The 21776-nt window shown below is 34.7% G+C and overlaps 1 protein-coding gene across 1 annotated transcript; it reads left to right on the forward strand.

Annotated features, from left to right (window-relative positions):
• Nucleotides 1–384: 384 nt before the first annotated feature.
• Nucleotides 385–13552, forward strand: LOC142343895 (sushi domain-containing protein 2-like). Its single transcript, XM_075395273.1, has 3 exons — nucleotides 385–1265; nucleotides 9078–9283; nucleotides 12582–13552. Exons 1-3 carry the CDS (start codon nucleotides 623–625, stop codon nucleotides 13389–13391), a joined length of 1659 nt encoding a protein of 552 aa, XP_075251388.1. The 5' UTR covers nucleotides 385–622; the 3' UTR covers nucleotides 13392–13552.
• The last annotated feature ends 8224 nt before the right edge of the window (nucleotides 13553–21776 follow it).

Raw genomic sequence — 21776 nt, forward strand, 5'->3', positions numbered from 1 at the left:
CAACAATTTTTTCTTGGGATAAAGAAGGATTAAATCTCTCATATTTCCCGGCCAAAAGGAAAATTAAGGTAATCGCCTCACTACGAACGTGAACGTGCGATGTGCATATTGTAGCTGACGTCTTAAATCCTAGATCAAATCTCAGCCATTTTTAGGTCGCTGCTACTCTCTTCCTATTGAAAAGTTTGGAATCAGCAAAAACGGTGGCTACAGCTTTTGCCAAGAGTGGTACACTAAAGAAAAGCACAACAATTATGATGCATGCGAGAGAGATCTCAAGAGATGGTATGGGTGTCCTCGCCACATGGCAAACTTTGACGAAATAGAGAGGACTGATTCTTTCTGGGCAGAGAGGGAAGTTGAATTTGGAATGAATGGCTGGCAATACGATATCTGCTGCAATCCCTATGACCAGAAAACGAGAGAAGTTCTTAACCTAGTTCACTATTGTGAAGCTCACGTTTGCACCTACAATGAAGGTGCCGATTTTTGTATTCGGTCGCCTAGACACGCATGCAGGGCATCTATTGAAGGAACGGAGAGATCGATAATGGTATCCAATCAATGATGCTATGCCAATGGTAGGCTGCTTGATGAGCAAAGTTTACGAGCTGCAGGACGAATGCACAGACAACTGAATTCTATGGATAATCTTCCTGGTCACTTTTGGAACGATCTCTATCCCTACGGCAGTTGTTGCTTGCAACACATGCCGTTTGCTCCAGAATGCCAGGAGCAATTTAGAAGCAAAAGGAAGACCCTGATTGGCTCTTATCTGCCTCGCAACATCAGGATTAACAGGGGAGATCCAGACATTGACACCATCGATGGCCAGAACTATCCCTTCATGGGTCTGGGGGTTTTTACAATGTTCACTACTTCTCAACCGGATCCAACCATATTCCAGGCTAGCATGCGAAGGGTGGGGAATGGAACCGTGTTTTCTGGCATTGCTATAAAATATGACAATGTTGTGTTGGAGTGTCATATCAATGACGAAGCCGATTTCACCCTAGCACTTGAAGGTCATAAAAGACAAGTTGGACAGCTAAAAGAGTACATTTTGTCCAACATTGAGATACAAGAAAGCGCAGACGGCAAAACTTTAAAATTTCATTTCTTGGGAAACAATTTGATTGTGGTGGTCCGGGTGGTCAACAACTTCCTCAATCTCTTGATTTCGGTTCCCCCAACATTCAGAAACCAGACATCTGGCTTGATGGGCAATTACAATGGTAATGCGTCAGATGATTTTCAGGCGTCGGGTAAGAGTTCCTGTTGATTTGTTCTCGTAAGTTTTCGGACATTGTTCAACACCCCACCCCCCCTCCCCCCCAGAAACGCGTGCCATTTTTTTTATATAAAAGGTGACTATTTTATGACACGTGCTCTGTATCCGGGGGGGGGGGAGGATGTGGTGCTTAACGTACGGGGGGGGGGATGTGGTGCTTAACGTACTGGGGGGGGGGGGGGGGGGGAGAGAAAAATCAATTTGAATTCGAAAAGTTACAGAAAACATAAAACAAACAAAAATAAAACAAAAAAATGTCTGCAAAGCTACTAATAGAGCTTTAGCTATATTGTGGTTGCTTAACTTTTTGAATTCAAAGATTTGCTGCGATTTACTGGAAGTTTATGACACGAAAACGAGTGACTCTCATTTTTAAAAAACTCATAGCACTGACTGTTTTTATAGTAATTAATTAGTTGGGAATTTGATCATCATCGTGAAACAAGAAATGACGCGAACGCGTGATTTTACAGGAGTTGTTGGCTTTTAAGGTAACATTTGTTTTTTCACGTATGCCAATTTGACGACTGTTCAGAGTTTTACTCAAGTCACAGATAATAGGAATTGTAACTAAAAGTTTTTTGTCGTCGACTCCTACTCTCTCATATCTTATATGGCTAAGCTTCTTTATTCAGTTATATTTATATGTGCGCAGTAAAGTAAAACACGGGAGAGAGTGTGTGTGAGTGAGAATGAGAGTGAGAGTGAGAGTGAGAGTGAGAGTTGGAGAGTGAGAAAGCAAGAAAGTTGGAAAGCCAGAGCGCCAGGAAGTGGGAGAGTGAGAAAACGGGAGAGCAATTGAGGGAGAATGTGAATGAGTGAAAGATCGAGGGAATGGGAGAGTGAGATATCAGGAGGGCGAGGAAGTGAGACTGAGAGAGAGACACACAGAGAGAGGGGGAGAGTGCGAGAGAGTGGTATAGAGTGGTTGAGAGCATGGGAGAGTGAGAGAGCGAGAGAGAGAGAGAGAGAGAGAGAGAGAGAGAGGGAGAGAGAGAAAGAGAATGTGGGAGCGTAAGAGAGCGAGAGAACGAGAGAGTGAGGGATTGGGAGAGTGAGAGACTGAGAAAGCGAGAGAGTTCGAGTTAATGGATGCGTTTGAAAGCGAAAGAGTGAAGAAGTGCGAGAGCAACAGAGCGAGAGAGTGAGAGAGTAAGAGAGAGAGAGAGAGAGAGAGAGAGAGAGAGAGAAAGAGAGATGAGAAACGTTAGCGAGAAAATGTTTTCCATGCAAGTGGAAGTTTTTGTTTCTATCGAGCATTTTTCTTACGGAAGTAGCTGCAAAAGCAAGCAGTATCAAATGAAAAAAACTTAACGAGATTTTTGCTATTTTGTGGTTTGGTGAATGCATTCTGTTTTTTTTAATGATTTTATCAGTTCTTTTTCCTTTTTTTCAATTTTTTTCCGTTACGTCAATTTAAATATTTGTAATTAATGAAATTTGGTTTGGTTTTTTGAGCTTTTCATTTGAATGTTTTTATTTACACAAATTTGATACGCAAATTGAGTTGCGACATCTCTCAGATTTGTGCTCTCTTTATTTTTCCCATCAACCATTTTCCTCTCACTCGTGTTTCAAAATTGATTATAAAACTTTAATAAGTTCTTTGTGGTTCTGTGTGCTTGAGTACTTTTTCAATTGTGGGGGCAAATTTGATGTCATGGTCTTTAGGCAATAAAATGAATGGTTTGTGTAAAATATCTCTGATTTTTTAGTGATTTCAACTTTTTTTACCATTCAGTTTTTTTATTCATTAATGATTACGAAAATTAAATTTTGGTGCTCATCTTAAGTTTTTTCTAGTGAAATGAGTTTTTGATGTAAATAATTACTTAGAACAGTTCTATTCAATGAAAATTTGAATACTTTTGTTGTGTTCCTCGTTTTCTGTGTGTAGTTCTTTAGTTCTTTTTTGCATTAAAAAATGTTTATTTACACAAATTATTACGCGAATTGAGTTGCGACATCTTTCAGATTTGTGTTCTCTTCATTTTTTCCTTCAACCAATTTCCTCTCACTACCATCTTTAAAAGTTGATTATGGGACATTGATAAGTTATTTGTGGTTATGTGTGCTTGAGTCTTTTTTTCAAATGTGAGAGCAAATTTGAAGTCAAGGTCGTTAGTCAATATGATGAATGGCTTGTGTTAAATATCTCTGAGCTTTTAGTCATATAAGCTTTGTTGTATCACCCACTTTTCTTTAATCACATGCTTTCAAAAACTTACAGTTTAGTACGCATTTTGATTGTTTCCCGGTAAGATGACTCTTTGATGTAAATAATTAATTAGAACATGTCTATTTGATGAACCTTTCTAATACTTTTGTTGTTTTCCTCGTTTTCTATGTGGAGTTTACTGCACGTATTTGGTAGTTAAGTCTACGTTTTTGATACTATGTGCTTTTTCTTTCAAAATTGGTCTTTCATCGCCTTGGTACTACTGTACAGTAGTAAAATAATAAAAGATTTTGTTTAAGTTATCTCTTTGTAACACAGCTAATTTTTATTTGCAATCGAACAAAACTGAAACAGTTATTGTGAACATGTGTATCCTTTTATGTAAATTTAGGCTTAACCGTTTTTGCGCGTTCACAGAGCATTCGTTGGCTTCGATAAAGTGATTTTTTTCACGACTGTATTCTTCAATTTCGAGTGATCTCAATTGTTCGCACTCCGAAATAAAAATGCTTTTAAAATTAAAAAAGATTTTAAAGTAGCAAATCCAAGAGCATGATAGCCGAATGGCTAATATGTCTGTCGAGAACCACTGAGGTCGGGGGGATGGGGTTCTCATCCATTTCTTCCAGAGAATAGCAACATATATAGTATTTTTTCTAGCAAAATCTCAATATCGCAAATAATTCGAGATCAATTGGATCGATATAAGTCAGTTTTAGGTTGATAAATCATTGTTTATAAACATTGTTAACAATTAAAGTTTTTAATTTTCTTTTGTAATGTTGGTTTTAATATACTATTTGAACACTTTGTCTTGGTTCCTAAGTTGCCTAGTAAAGTTTACTGCATAAAATTTGATTGAAAACACAAATTTTTGAACTAGTGTTGTGATTTCGCTCTTGTATTATTTTTTTATCGTCTATTTGTCAACTGGTATCGGATCTTAATTATAATTAGTGATTTCGCTTTAATTCTCATTGGCAATTAATTGAGTAACTCGTCGGACTTTTTTTGTTTCATTGCGTTGACTTGTCTTTTATTCAACATTTATCCTCATTGCAACATTAAGCCACCAATTAACTGCTTCTATAGGCATGATTTTTACAGATATGATATTTTACAGTCATGATAGTTTTTACATTTAAAAGCCATGACTGTTAAGAATAGTCCTTTTTATATTGACATAAATAGCTAAACGTGTCTGCTAAAGACAATTCAACACTAATTATAAGGGCAACTAAATTTACTCTCAATCTTCTTCAGGTCAAGGACAGAATTCTGTAGCCAAAACTTTCGAGATAGAACCTCAAAGTTACCATATTTTAATAAAAGTTTGCCATAGCATGTCCATCAACACTACTTGGTATATGCTGCTAAATTATGCGCTCTAACGTCCGATAAGGTCTGTTAACTTATTTTTTTGAACACTATGGAAAGCACAGTTATTTTTTAATTACTTTTTGAAAAAAACGATGTTTTATTTGTAATTTTGCGATAACGTTTTGTCAACAAAGTGAACTCAGGATGAAAAACTGTTCCCCTTTTTATTAAAAAATTGTGAAGTTGAAACGTAATTAAAAATATGCAGTTGTGAAGTTGAAGGCGTATGCCAGTTTGACAACTGTTCAGAGTTTTACTCAAGTCACAGATAATAGGAATTGTAACTAAAAGTTTTTTGTCGTCGACTCCTACTCTCTCATATCTTATATGGCTAAGCTTCTTTATTCAGTAACCTTTATATGTGCGCAGTAAAGTAAAACACGGGAGAGAGTGTGTGTGAGTGAGAATGAGAGTGAGAGTGAGAGTGAGAGTTGGAGAGTGAGAAAGCAAGAAAGTTGGAAAGCCAGAGCGCGAGGAAGTGGGAGAGTGAGAAAACGGGAGAGCAATTGAGGGAGAAAAAGAAAGAGTGAAGGATCGAGGGAATGGGAGAGTGAGATGTCAGGAGGGCGAGGAAGTGAGACTGAGAGAGAGACACACACAGAGAGGGTAGAGTGCGAGAGAGTGGTATAGAGTGGTTGAGAGCATGGGAGAGTGAGAGAGAGCGAGCGAGAGAGAGAGAGAGAGAGAGAGAGAGAGAGAGGGAGAGAGAGAGAGAGAAAGAGAATGTGGGAGCGTAAGGGAGCGAGAGAACGAGAGAGTGAGGGATTGGGAGAGTGAGAGACTGAGAAAGCGAGAGAGTTCGAGTTAATGGATGCGTTTGAAAGCGAAAGAGGGAAGAAGTGCGAGAGCAACAGAGCGAGAGAGTGAGAGAGTAAGAGAGAGAGAGATAGAGAGAGAGGGAGAGAGAGAAAGAGAATGTGGGAGCGTAAGAGAGCGAGAGAACGAGAGAGTGAGGGATTGGGTGAGTGAGAAACTGAGAAAGCGAGAGAGTTCGAGTTGATGGATGCGTTTGAAAGCGAAAGAGTGAAGAAGTGCGAGAGCGACAGAGCGAGAGAGTGAGGGAGTAAGAGAGAGAGAGAGAGAGAGAGAGAGAGAGAGATGAGAAACGTTGGCGAGAAAATGTTTTCCATGCAAGTGGAAGTTTTTGTTTCTATCGACCATTTTTCTTACGGAAGTAGCTGCAAAAGCAAGCAGTATCAAATGGAAAAAACTTAAGGCGATTTTTGCTAATTTGTTGTTTGGTGAATGCGTTCTGTTTTTTTTATGATTTTATCAGTTTTTTTTCCTTTTTTCAATTTTTTTTCCGTTACGTCAATTTAAATATTTGTTTTTAATGAAATTTGGTTTGGTTTTTTGAGCTTTTCATTTTGGTGTTTTTGTTTACACAAATTTGATACGCAAATTGAGTTGCGACATCTCTCACCTTTGTGCTCTCTTTATTTTTCCCATCAACCATTTTCCTCTCACTGTCGTGTTTCAAAATTGATTATAAAACTTTAATAAGTTCTTTGTGGTTCTGTGTGCTTGAGTACTTTTTCAATTGTGGGGGCAAATTTGATGTCATGGTCTTTAGGCAATAAAATGAATGATTTGTGTAAAATATCTCTGATTTTTTAGTGATTTCAACTTTTTTTACCATTCAGTTTTTTTATTCATTAATGATTACGAAAATTAAATTTTGGTGCTCATCTTAAGTTTTTTCTAGTGAAATGAGTTTTTGATGTAAATAATTACTTAGAACAGTTCTATTCAATGAAAATTTGAATACTTTTGTTGTGTTCCTCGTTTTCTGTGTGTAGTTCTTTTTTGCATTAAAAAATGTTTATTTACACAAATTATTACGCGAATTGAGTTGCGACATCCTTCAGATTTGTGTTCTCTTCATTTTTACTTATAATTACTTAGAACATGTCTATTTGAAGAACCTTTCTAATACTTTTGTTGTTTTCCTCGTTTTGTATGTGGAGTTTACTGCACGTATTGGTAGTTAAGTCTACGTTTCTGATATTATGTGCTTTTTCTTTCAAACTTGGTCTTTCATCGCCTTGGTACTACCGTACAGTAGTAAAATACTAAAAGATTTTGTTTAAGTTATCTCTTTGTAACACAGCTAATTTTTATTTGCAATCGAACAAAACTGAAACAGTTATTGTAAACATGTGTATCTTTTTACGTAAATTTAGGCGTTTTTGCGCGTTCACAGAGCATACGTTGGCTTCGATAAAGTGATTTTTTTCACGACTGTATTCTTCAATTTCGAGTGATCTCAATTGTTCGCACTCCGAAATAAAAATGCTTTTAAAATTAAAAAACATTTTAAGTAGCAAATCCAAGAGCATGATAGCCGAGTGGCTAATATGTCTGTCGAGAACCGCTGAGGTCGGGGGGATGGGGTTCTCATCCATTCCTTCCAGAGAATAGCAACATATATAGTATTTTTTCTAGCAAAATCTCAATATCGCAAATAATTCGAGATCAATTGGATCGATATAAGTCAGTTTTAGGTTGATAAATCATTGTTTATAAACATTGTTAACAATTAAAAGTTTTTAATTTTCTTTTGTAATGTTGGTTTTAATATACTACTTGAACACTTTGTCTTGGTTCCTAAGTTGTCTAGTAAAGTTTACTGCATAAAAATTGATTGAAAACACAAATTTTTGAACTAGTGTCGTGATTTCGCTCTCATATTATTTTTTTATCGTCTATTTGTCAACTGGTATCGGATCGTAATTATAATTAGTGATTTCGCTTTAATTCTCATTGGCAATTAATTGAGTAACTCGTCGGACTTTTTTTGTTTCATTGCGTTGACTTGTCTTTTATTCAACATTTATCCTCGTTGCAACATTAAGCCACCAATTAACTGCTTCTATAGGCATGATTTTTACAGATATGATATTTTACAGGCATGATAATTTTTACATTCAATAGCCATGACTGTTAAGAATATTCCTTTTTATATTGACATAAAAAACTAAACGTGTCTGCTAAAGACAATTCAACACTAATTATAAGGGCAACTAAATTTACTCTCAATCTTCTTCAGGTCAAGGACAGAATTTTGTAGCCAAAACTTTCGAGATAGAACCTCAAAGTTACCATATTTTAAAAAAGGTTGCCATAGCATGTCCATCAACACTACTTGGTATATGCTGCTATATTATGCGCTCTAACGTCCGATAAGGTTTGTTAACTTATTTTTTTGAACACTATGAAAAGCACAGTTATTTTTTAATTACTTTTTGAAAAAAAAAACGATGTTTTATTTGTCATTTTACGATAACGTTTTGTCAACAAAGTGAACTCAGGATGAAAAACTGTTCCCCTTTTTATTAAAAAAATGTGAAGTTGAAACGTAATTAAAAATTAGTTGCAATTGAAGTAAATGATAAATCAAAGCATTTAATAGTAAACTCATTTTTAGATCAAATGTAGTGGGAATATTAATATAATTTTGAGAGGACGTAGTACCTATTTGGATGCTGAAAATTTTGATGCTGCTGATTATTATTGTTTCTTGCATCATTTATTCAAATTTATTTAAAATTATCTTGAACTGAAATTTTTAGCAACTGTTTCCAGGTCAAATTATCTTGTTATTGATGAGATTTACTAGGAGAAGATATTTTGTCGTTTTGAGTCCAAGTGACTTGATTTTTTCTTTCACTTAATCATGTGCTTTTTTTTTCTTTCTTTTTTTTGCATCTTCGATTTATCGCTTTCATTTTCAAGGATTTAAGTAAACTATAGTAAATTTTAACAGTGTCATTTGAACCAAAAGTGTGATTTTTTAAATGCTGCCAAATTACCCCTTCGTAATCGCGCTTCAATCGGCTCCTTACAGTTCCTGTAGAGCAACTTCTCGACATTTGTTTGTTGTTTTTGTTGTTCTGTAAAACTGGTTTAAGTCATATTCCTGCTCGAAGTTGATTTTATCAACGATGAAAGTTAGATAAAATCAAATCAAGGGTTTTTGTTTCGTTGAGAAATTTTCCAACCGACCCCTGTGTAAACAACCCAATTGCCTATCTTGCAATATCTTGCAATATAGCCATCGTCTGCTAAGATCTTGCAAGATAACCATTCTTCACAAGAGTCTTACAAGATCTTACCAGATGCCCGTTCGGTCTCGCCTTGGTTAATTATGCGTATCAGTAAAACCGTTTGGACATTTGGAGACGTGTGCGCCAGACACCAAAGGCCAAAATTACAAAATGTTTTCAGACGGTTCCATTCTCAGCCCAGACACTGATTTTATGACTCTCCATCACCAATTTGGAGACTCTTGGAAAGTTGCCAAGTCAAACTGGATATTTTCTGAGGAGACAATCATCGATGAAATTGAGGAAGAGATCCGAAAGGGTTCTCCATTCACCCCAATTTACGATATTGTATTTGAGAGCCCAGAACAGGAAGCGCTGGCTAGTCAAGTGAGTAGATTATGGCTTCAATGGTTTTCACACATCTAATATTATTTATTTTTTATCAATTTTTAATTTCAAGTCTAGCTTTTGGCAATATATCGTAATCTTACGAGGTCATTATCGTAGCCGCTTTTTTCCCACTGCAAATGCTCCGATGAAAAATATCATTTCAGCATTGAAGATCGCGTTGGTGAAGCATTGTGAAGATTTTGAAATTTTTAAATTTCAAATCCCTCTTTTTCAAATCAGCTATTGTTTTTTGCCTGTGACTTTCGCCCTGGTTAGAAAGAATTGAAAGGTTGAAATTCTTGATATTCTTGTACTGCAAAACTGAGTAGTAAATTGTTCAAATACAAAAAATATTGCTCTCATTTGGAAAATTTATTATCCATAAAACGGAACATATATGGAAAATTAGTTATCAAAGCGAGATCATAAAACGGAAATTTGTATGGACTTTTATGGACCATATATGGTCCGTTTTATGGTAACTAAGTTTGGTCAACCCGAGTTCAAGTTATGTGAATTGAAATTCATACTGCGTTTTAGGTCTCAATTATGACTTTTCTTTGTAATCAACCGGCCCAGATGGCATTAATCTGTAAAAATTAAAAAAAAAAAAAATGAAAAATCGTCTAATTAGCGAAGACTTCAGATTGACTTTTATGTCAGTCTACTGTCAAAAAAAGTAACACCTGCACCCACCGACTTGAGTCTCAGTGCTGAACCAGCACATTTCAGCGTTAGAACCTAATTCAATTCTGAAATATTGCATCTCCAGAATATTTTAAATTTCTTTGTGTGCAGTTCTTTGTCATCATGATTATATTAAGATCATGGAGTTAACCCAGGCTAAACATATCCTGTAGAATCTGAAAATTACTCATACCCCAGAATTAGGTCTGAGCAGAGTAATGTCATACTTTTGTAGCTTATAACTGGTAATTACTATAGTAGTATACACACTACTTATATTTAAGCTAGTTAGTAGGGAATTACCACAAAACCCATTTAGCTTAGTGGTTACGACTCGCTACGCAAATTAAATGTTACAGGTACTCACGCGGAAGTTCGAAAATCAAGACTGGCTTGCGTAACACCAACACTAGCAAGCACCATTATTCTCTAGAGTGCAATAAAGGACGACAAGGGAAAGAGAATTAGATTGATCTGATAATAAAAAACATGTCTAAAGACTAGGCCTCTTTTTTGATTTTTTCTTGATATTGCGATTGCTGAGAAAAAATGCGCAACTCCATGCGTTACAACGTGTGATTTGTCAGGCAAGAAACTATATAAACTTAACGCCCTTTGAAGATGATTTCACCAACTCCATGACCCTGGTATCTGATTACGACGCAAGCGACAGCCATCAGTTTTGCTTCATCGAAAAAAAATGCTCAATGCTCTATATTGATGTAATTCAACAAAAGAATCAAAATCACGCTACTTCTTGAGCTAAAAGATGTTGTGGAAATACCACAAAAATGTTGGTAAATACCGTAAAACTGGGCGGAACATCAATTAGAACAAAACCGTCGTCTTGGTACCACTTTGAGAGCCAACAATCATTAGTAATAAATAGATCAAAAGGGAGCCCCACATCATGTTGCAAAATCGAGAACATGGATGAGTCAGTAATTGAAAGTTTGTAGGGATATTTTCAAATTACCATGTTTTAAGTTAAATTTTGCTCATTTTACTGTACTGTTAATCTTAACCACAGACCTTTAAAACGGTGGCGGTCAAGCAAGTCGTTAGGCAAGCAAACCGAATTTTGAAAAAAGGTCAAAAAAGCCAGAAAAACTGAAAGCTAGTCTTATTTTAGCTTGTCTCCGGCGCTTCGCTGCTTCGCCGTTATAACCGACCCGCGGTTTCCGGAATACACCCCTCAGAAGATGAGAGACATGGCCCCTGATAGCGGTCCACTGGGGCTCGAAATAATTGAATTACTTTAAAAATAGACCTTATTTTTGTTTTTATTGTGCACTGGAATACATTGTAAATAGCAAATGCTAATTGCAGTTTTGATTGCAACGGTTATCAATGCATTTTTTCTGGAAGATTGCACATCTACTTTCTAACATTGGGCTGGTTTTTACGTCGGCTTATTTTACATCGGTTTATTTTTCCATCACTTTTTAAAACATGCAACTACATTTTGTTTCGCGTTACAGCCATTATAATGGCGAAATAAGAAACAGTGAGAAATCTTTTACAGACTTCTTGCTGTCTTAATTTTTTCAGCGTAGACATCAGTAGTAGAGAAACTTACATGTATAGCCAATCAAAGCAAGGAGACAACTAATATTATTTTTCAGTGATTGCAAAATCTATAAAATTAGACCACCGTTTTACTGTTAATGATAATGAATGTGTGCGTTTCTATTAGGAGTACTAGCCGCGTGAAAAACAATTTAAAAAACTTTTGTCTGCCTGCTTGACTTGTTAACCCTTCTTTCTCGGTAAAAGTTAAAACGGGATGAAATAAACCTTTTTTCTTGGAGAATAGAATAATTATTAATAATACAAAGACTATCGGATATAGGGAGAAACTCTTATAATACAAGCTCTTTTGCGCTCTTGGTTTTTATGTAGCTACAAATAACACAAGCTAGAAAATAAAATTATTCAACAAAATTCATTGCTCTTTTAATGTATAATATTCTATGTCGATTTCAGATTAATTTTAGACGATGTGGTGGTGATGCTGCTGATCTCTACACCTCTCTTGATTGTGATTCATCTTTAAATTTTCTGCATTTTAGACAATTTGCTCATCTTAGACATTTTTTTGTTATCGCCAATGAGATGAACGTCACCTCGACAGTCGTTTTTGAGACCTGAAATACGGCGCATAATGCTTTTCACACAATCTTTATATTTCAATTTTTTTCAATAATTGCACTGCTAATAAGCAGACACATCCTTATAATCCTTAATTCAAGCAATTAATCAAACTAAAACCACAAATTTCAACAAAACTTAAGACAAAATAATCTTTTCCACCGTTGCAAACCCAGTCACATCTAAATTTCTACCCCCCCCCCATCACGTTACGTGCCCAGTGAGACACTTTACTGCTCAACCACCTACATAACTGCTTTGCCTTAATCCTCTCTAACTTGCGTCAGACAAACTTTTCCTGACCTCAAGTATGGAAGAATGTTCGCTTGCTATATAGTAATTAAAGAAAGGTTTAAACTTTCAAAATTTGTTATGCTAGTTTGATTTTTGCTATCACGTTATTTAAGACCATTTTCACCGCGAGTGCTTTTCCAATTTAGATAAATTTGCTTTTTAGATATGCAGGAATGACACAGCCTGCATGAGAGATGTCTCCTTAACCGGGAATCTCAGCATTGCCGATGCCTTTGTTGTTGTTCAGGACCAGATTGAAGCATCCATCGTCACCAATCAAATCTCCATTGTTGCCGAGGTAAATTTTTTAGACGACCTGCTTAACAGTTCCGAAGACATCCAGCCATTTTCTGGCTCTACGGAGCTTGGCAAATTGCTATCTACAAGAGGGCCTGGAACTGAGAGTCCAGAACCAACAACTGAAGGTCCGGTTGAAACTACAACAAGCAACAACGATGTTGGTACATTCTCAACGGAGACAGGCCCAGTTGGAAGTACGAGAAATCTTGCTAATGACGTCACAACTGCGGGTTCCTCTCCATATGTGTCATCGACATTTGACCGACCGGAAACCAGCACTAGGGAAGTTGATGATCTGTTTTCGCCCAACTTTACCCCAGAAATCTCTCAAGATATCTCTTCAAAACCTTCGGCAAGTCCAGGAACAACCACTGCCCAATTTAATGATGATGAGGCCTCTGAAAATATTCGCAGTTTCCCCTCAACAACAGGTATTCCAGATGAATCAGATATTTCTCAAGATACCTCCAGAACAAACACCTGGATTTTGTTGACAATTGTGGTTTTGGGCGCTTTATTAGTTGTCGCTATTATAGCATTGGCTAGACAATGCTACACCAACGTAGTAAAGACGCCAAGAAGAGGTGGATTTAAGGCAAACAATCAAATCAACCCGGAGCAACCGTATGTCTGGACCACAAAGGGGGCTTCTGGATGGGATTGGCACTTCTGAATGGGCATGTTAGCTTTGGCACTCTTTGAAATAACATAAAACTTCAGAAACATTGAGAAAAAAATTAACTATTATTTGCAGGGTTCATTTACATTACTTGCCACATTAACTACTGCTTTCTTGAATAGAATACCAAAACTCATAGTTTAGTGAAATTCAAAATCTACTATACTTTTTAATCGCCGCGTCAGCAATTCCCGGCGGCTATTACTGCGCTCCTAATTTTTTTAATCGTTAAAATTTGTGCGCGTGAGGTCATTTCTGCTTTTAGGTCAATTGCATGACTTACCTCACTAAAAAAATGACTTCTGAACTCGCTTATGGAACTTTAAGTTTTATCAACATTTATTGATTAAAGGTCAATAGTGAGTATCTAAGTAGAGCCAAAATTATATGCCTTTATTCCTGAGTAATAGAGTCGAGTTTTAATATCGAATGTTAATTTTGAAAAAGCTCCATTAGGGCTTTTCCTTTGTAGAGCAAATGTGTTTCATAAAAATGACAGTCCGAATCTAACCCAAAAAAGTCTAGTGGTTTTAAAAAGCTGTTGGTAGATCTGTTAATTTTATTTCTTTAGTTGTTTCAATTCATGGTCGGCCACAAGCGTCTATCGCGGCTATTTTCCGGCAATCTGCCTGCTATGTTTAAGTTCTTGCAAAGAACTAGCAGCTTAAATGATGTCTGCTGAGACCCCAGCTTGTCTTAAAAATATCTTCAGAATAATAAAAGAAGATACTGTATATTCTGACCTTCTTCACAGTGCTTTAGTTACTTCTTAATTACTAACAGGTGTAAATGTTTATCAACATACCGGCTAAAATACGACACACTGCCTTAGTTTTTTTTAAGACTTTCTCGGCATTTTGCATTTCCTCTATCGTCCTAGGAGCGATGGTATCAAGTTTCTATACCCGGATCTACTGTTACTAAAGAAAATGTACTTAACAACAAAAAAATCTCCTAAAACATTATTGAGCTGTTGTTTATCACTCTACAAAAATTTTTCACAGAACCAGATCATTTAATTTTCTAATTAAAATTAGTAAACCTAATACTTTGTCGAGAGTTTTTATTTAAAATATATCAAAAAAATTTTATAACAACAACAACAACAACAACAAAATATGTTAATTTTAGGCAGCCGTTCCCAAAGTGGAAACTAACCCACTCGAATTAGAATTGGCAACAAAATAGAAAACTTGGAGGATTAAGCTAAACGCCTTCTGGCACCAAAAAAATTTATTCTAAAGGTGTCGAATGAAATGATTTCAAAAGTTCTTAGAGTTTTATTCTTACTTCCAGGCGCCCCAATTGTTCGGCAGAATTGAGGAAAAAAAAACAAATTTTTTTTCAATATTAAATTAAAGTTGGCCTGCTCAATAAATTTTGTAAAAAAACTCTATGAAACTGTGCACAATGTGAAATAATTGCATTGATTTTATGTTTTTTTGAATTCCTATTTCTTGCTTTGACAGTTCATTTTTTCGTTTCGAACAAAATTCCAAAAGTGATCTAAACAACTAACTGAAAAAACAATGAGTTGTGCAGTTTTAAACTAAGGATGCGGCTAATATTGATTTTAATTTAATAATTGAAAAAGATTTAAAAAATTTTTCAGCGGTTTTAGAATTTTTTTGCTATATTTAATATTTTAATAAAGATAAATACGTTTCTCGAGTGTTTTAAGTTGAAAGGCAATGCCTGGAAAAAGCTCATCTAAATAACATGAAGTCTGCCTGATATCTATACTCAATTCTAAAATTCCATTTTTTTTTATTTTGAGGTCTTTTTTTGGCAAGATTATCTAATCAGTAAAAAATATCATAAAAAACCAAGAACATCTATTGGCTGTGAAAAAAATTTTTGGTCAAAATGTGCTTCTTTTCTCTAAAAATTACATTGAAATTTTAAAATTTACTACCCCATTAAATTTCTCGCCAAAAAAAGTACATTATGAAAAATTTGTGACAAACGATTGTGAAAATATTTCAGTGTGCTTAATAATTTGGGAAGGAGCATCTTTATCCTCCCACGTGCCCCCTTAGAAAGACAGCATCAAGGCAGATACGGAACATAAAGTTTCCGTCACATGAAAAAGTGAAATTGATGGGACGAAGATCTGATAGTTAGGTGGCGGAATTTTATGTTTCAGCGCGTTCATATGATACAACTTTTTTTAAAGAAAATTTTATGATTAGTAAAAGTTTTCCGACTTGGGTTGACAAAAGGAGCCATCAACGTATAAAATTTCAGTCATTTCTGAAGAAATGCTGGAAACCTTTATCTGCTTTATATCTATAGTATACATGTGTATACTATTAACCAAAAAAAAAATGTACCTTGAGTGCCTGCGGATGACATGAAGTCACCCTACTCCTGTGTTTAGTAGAGGAAAACTTTAAAAGAAAATCATTTTTGAATTAACTGGTCTGGCTTTTAAAAAATTGTTTATTTTAATTATTATTATTATAGTTATTGTTTGACTTCAAAATAACCGTTTCATCGATCACATTATTTTTTGGCGGAGAGCTTACATGTAGTCCGTTATATGCATGTAAAAGTTTCCTTAAAAACTGCCTTCTCATCGCTAAAGTAGTTATCCCCTGATATTAAAGTTTCTATTATCATTTCAAAATCTTAGAAGTGACATCAGAAGAAATCATTTTTTGTCGACTGATTTGAAGACAGATTGCGCTTGTTTCGAATACATGCAAAATCTCCTCAAAAAACTTAAAAAACAATATTGCCATAATTTTAAAGCTCCAATTATTGTGATGATTCGTTTGAAGTATCAAAGAACTGGAAAACTGTGTTGATCTCAGATCCATTAGAAAGAATCGACCAAAATGATACGATTATACATCTGAAATTTGGTTATATTTTTTTGACTGATCGCACTGGGCGGTCCTTTATCTATATATCTATCATTTGAAAAATTTGCACTCTTTGGAGCATACGGCCTGAAAAATTGAAATTGGATATTTTAAACACAAAATTTTAGAGGAAATCGTGTTATGGATTTGGCAAATCCGGAAAATTTTGTTTTAAAAAAACTTTAAAAATCGACAATGGGAACAAAATTGCATTTAGTCGTTGGAAAATGAACCCCGCCTTTCTTTTGTCAGTGTATGCAAGACGAATCGTGACATCTCGAGATGAAGAAAAAATGGCTCCAAGTACGTCGTGCTGTGCATTAAATGACCTAGTAGACAAAAAACGCTGTATTTTAATGAAGGAAAAATGAAAGCAGATGTGTTTTCATTCTCCTTTCTCATTTAAATTTTTCTTTTTTTGTCTACTAGGTCCTGTAGTGCACAGCACGACGTACTTAGATCCAATTTTGTATCTTTAGATCGTGTTTAATTGTTCCGACCCCACTTGTGGGGGGGGGAGGAACTATATACTCAAATGTGGTTATTTTGTTCAGACAATTTTGGCGGATCGATATATTCATCGTAGAGTAATGAGAGTGGTATCATTGAAAAGCTCATCCAGCGTAGAATTTGAAATTAAAAAGATTTTTTCCAGTTTTGTTTTTTTTTCGAGGAGTTATCGAGGTTCAAAGTTTCATGTGAACACGGGATATTCGGTTCACTTTTGTTCACTTTTACCGTATTTTTTGCTGAATTAACATTCTTTATATGAAAATTTTAATTCAAAATTACATTTGACGCCACAAAACACAACTATTTTCTATTCCAAATAGACGAAAGGCAAAAAATACTAGTTCTGGCCTCATAGCTAAGTTTACTACAAAACAAGGATTCGAATTCTCTTTGAGAGCTCTCTTTTCAGAAAACTTTGCAATTTTTTTTGGTTATTCAAGTCAAATTGAGACTAGTCACTTTTCATACCGAGTTTCCGGTAATGACAAAACTCATTTACAGCCAAATGAAGCCCAATGAGCGAAAAATTAGTTTCCAAGGAATCGCTCATGCTTTTTTTAGGACTTGTATCTCAGTTTTCGTGATTTTAAATAAATTTTTGAGTTCCTTTGCGAGGTTTTACTAGATTTTTGGAATCCTTTGGCATAAACTCGTTGATTAAAAGTACAATAGGTTTCGTAATCAGCATTAAGTGAAACTATCTAGTGCTTTGAATGGACAGCTAATGGCTGTTAAGAATTTGAAAATATACTTTCGATTCTTTTTTAATATTGATTTATCATAAACTTATTTTTGTGAACTGTTAGTCAGTCTCAGTATTGGACGGACCCCCTCCTTCCTAATGCAAACAAAATTCATCTCCTTAGCCGCTTTTCCTTCGAATTTTTGTTTATATGACTTCAAAAGTGTATTTTTTGACTGCCGTTGAAAGCTCCTGAATTTAATGGCTGTTTAGACTTTAAAAATATATTTTGAAGTTCTTTTGAACATAAATCAATCTTAAACTGATTTTCGTGAATTGTAAGTCAATCTCAATGATGAAAGAACTATATTCCTTTCTACTTCAAGAACAATTTATATAGTTGGCGGTTTTATCTTCTAACTTTTGGTAATATGACTTCAATGCCACAAGATTTCAAAACTCTTAAAAAATTTTTGGACCTTCGTATTATTGGTTCCTTTTGAAATCTTATCCTGTTATCCTAATTTTAATGGCTTCCATTGGCTTAAAGCAAAATTTCAATGGATCATGGCCAAAAACTATGGTTTAAATGACATCAACACTTTTCTCTCGCACTTTTCTACGAGAATTTTTAGTTTTTGAACATAAATCAATCTTAAACTGATTTTCGTGAATTGTAAGTCAATCTCAATGATGAAAGAACTATATTCCTTTCTACTTCAAGAACAATTTATATAGTTGGCGGTTTTATCTTCTAACTTTTGGTAATATGACTTCAATGCCACAAGATTTCAAAACTCTTGAAAAATTTTTGGACCTTCGTATTATTGGTTCCTTTTGAAATCTTATCCTGTTATCCTAATTTTAATGGCTTCCATTGGCTTAAAGCAAAATTTCAATGGATCATGGCCAAAAACTATGGTTTAAATGACATCAACACTTTTCTCTCGCACTTTTCTACGAGAATTTTTGGTTTTTGCCTGTATTTGTTGCTTTTTTTCATAGTCATATGACATATTGTGATAATTTTTTTGATTACCTATGCATGAAAAGCATCTTTGTGCTCATTTCTTGGCATAACTGAGCTCGTTTATTGACTTCCGTTGAAAGCTATTGAAATTAATGTCTGTTAAGTCTTCAAAAATATTCTTTGAAATTTTGTTTGGAAATTAATCAATCCTAAACTTGTTTTCGTGAACTGCATGTCAGTCTCCGTAATGACGGGACGGTTTTCTTTCTATCTCAACAAAAATTTATCTAGTTAGCGGTTTTATCTTCTAACTATTGGTAATATGACTTCAATGCCACAAGATTTCAAATTATTTTTATTTTTTTTGACATTTCGTATTATTGGTTCCTTTTGTAATCTTATCCTGTTAATGGCTCCTGATGTTAATGGCTTCCATTGTCGTAAAAAAATTCAACGGAACAGAGCTAAAGTTTTCAGAGAAAATCTTATGGTTTAAACGGCTTCAACACTTTCTTCTCGCACTTTTCTACGAGAACTTTTAGTTTTTGCCTGTATTTGTTGCTTTTTCAAAATCATAAGACATATTGTGATGTCTTATTGATTATCTATGTATGAAAACATCATTGTACACACATCGTGGCGTAACGGAGCGTAATTACAAACTTCCGTCCTTAAACATTTTTTTTTTGAAAAGAGTTTTTGAAAATTAATCAATCTTAAACATGTTTTCGTGGGGTGTACGTCAGTCTCAGAATTGACACGAAACTTTTTCTTTCCCTTTTTAGCAGAATTTTATCTAGATAGCTGTTTTATCTTCTAAATGTTGGCTTTTTGTCTTCGATGCATGAGTTTACATAAATATTTTTAAAATTTTTGTTTCGTAGTTTTAGTTCCTTTTGAAATCTTATTACATTATCCTAATATTGATAGTTCTCATTGACTTAGAAAAACGTCAAATGATCATAGAAAAAGTTTTCAGCGAAAAACTTATGGTTTAAATGGCTTCGACACTTTCTTCTCGCACTTTTCCACTGAACTTTTGGATTTTGCCTGTATTTGTTGTTGTCAATGACATGCTGTAATGTCTCATTGACCACTTTTGAAGCGCAAACATCCTTTTTGTCATATCTGGGAATAATTTAACGTATTTATTTGCTTCCGTTGAAAGCTTTTGATTTTTATGACTTCGATACCCTGGGTTTTCTCAAAAATTCCGTGGTCTTGATGTATTTTTCATTGCCATACGACTTATTGTGATGAGTTATTGTTGACCTATGATTAAAAAATTGCCTTCCCATGGAGGAAAAACTTAGCAATTTATTTAATTCAGCATTATTTAATTAGCAGTTTATTTAATTCAATTGAAAGCTATTGAATTTAATGGCATTGATACTACAGATTTTCTAAGAAAAAACTTCGTGGTTTTAAAATATTTGTTTGAATTTATTGTTCTTCATGTCATTTTGTAACAATAAAAGCAATCCCATTAAAATATGATATTTGATAGGATATGCTGTTAAAAAATTAACTGAAAATAGAAAAATTTTTACTGTAAAGTTCATTCTCTAATGGCTTCAACACTTTTTGTTTAATTTTTTTTTTTGATTTTGCTGTTTTTGCCTTTTTTTATTCTTTAGGTTGCCGTAAAATGCTGACCAGTCTCATAACCGTGTAACTGCCGATTAGATGAATGATGCTAATTAGTCAGTTAATAGTGAGTAGCGAATAGTCTTAAAATTTATGATTTTATACTTTTTTAAAGATTTTTCAAATTTTTCAGTTTTTGTTGTTCTTTTCGCCATATTGTAACTTATTCTCGTCATTGAGAGGTCCCATCTAATTCTTTGGGTTTAAAAAATTAACATGTCTACTGATATTTTATCGTAACTAATGTTTTGTTTGCTGGACAAGATGCGTTTTCTTAAAAATTTTGTGAGTGGTGTATTTGTGTTTCTTTTTCTCTTCTTTTAGCTCATTCAGGTAATAACAGATCCCAATTATTTTCAAATGTGGCCCAAATGAACTTATGTATTCTTTCAGTATAATTTTAGCTGCTTTAGTATATATTAAAACTGAAATAAAATAACAAAATTTTCAGATAAAAGCTAATGATTTGAATGGATTCAATAATTTGTGTTTTTGCAAATTATTCGTAATTGTTTGAGATTTTCTGAGTCTTTAGTCCGTTCCTATGTCTTAGTCTAACCAAAGACAGGTCTCATTGGTTTCATAATGATTGTTAGTAAACTTATCAAGAATTAGTTCGTTATAAGCTAAAGATTTTTTAGACTTCTGAAATTGTTTGTTTTTAAAAATGTTGATTGATTTTTGATTTTAAACTCATTTTTTCTTCTCTGTGTCGAATTGTTACCTAGTCCCATTAAGGAAAACATCCATCAGCTGTATAGATAGGAACATCTAAATTTGTGTAGTTAATATTTGTGTGGTTTTATCTGATTGCCTTTTGACGTTGTTACTAGGTGCTTTTTAATTTAGATATTGGGTTTCTGCCGTGAAGTTTTTGTTTTTGCTTAATTTGTTGTTTTTCTTGTAGTCATTTCAATGGCAGATCTTGTGAGCGCTGTAAGGAGGCATGGCATTATGTAATTCAATTAATAGTTCGGTTGTGTAACGATTTTCTTACACTCAAACATCTATTTTTAATTATCTCGTCATTAAGTTGACAATTAAATCAAATATGTAGATGAGCTCGGGTCAGAACATCATGTGCAAACGCACATTAACGAGCCGCCTTGTTTGGAGACAAAATTCAAGATGATTAAAGTATTGCACAATTAAAGTATTGCAGCACAGTTGCAAAATACTGGACTGATTGGTTTTTCAAGTACCTCTATTATTACCTCAGGTGTTTTTGATGTGGTGAAAAGTGGGGTAATAATCATTCGTATCAAGGTTCGAAATACGTTTTGCTTAATATGCTTGGTTGGAAAGGCTATTACATGCTCTTAATACCCACATAATCATGTTTTCGGTCTGACCAAAACCCCCTATATGGTCTATTCGGTCTGAGCACCTGTCTGCCAAATGGTCTTTTTGGTCCGTCCAATACATAAATCGATTTCTGGCCATATTTGCTGGACCGAAATTTGGGTGTTTGTCAGCCAAAATAGGGGTATTGTATTTTTGTGGGTGTCGGCCAGACTGAACAGACCAAAAATATGAGTTCGAAAGAGAGGCACCACCAAAATTTAGTTCCGACCGTTGAGTTGGGTCACACCGGATAAACTGTCCGCGACCCAAGTTGATCTGGCCAACGCCTGTCTTGGGTCTCGGACCTCATCCTGGGTCAACTGTTCGCTACATATTTGAGCAAAAAACGAATTGTC

Source organism: Convolutriloba macropyga, chromosome 8 (assembly GCF_964194025.1).
Source record: "Convolutriloba macropyga chromosome 8, txConMacr16.3, whole genome shotgun sequence".
NCBI lineage: Eukaryota > Metazoa > Xenacoelomorpha > Acoela > Convolutidae > Convolutriloba > Convolutriloba macropyga.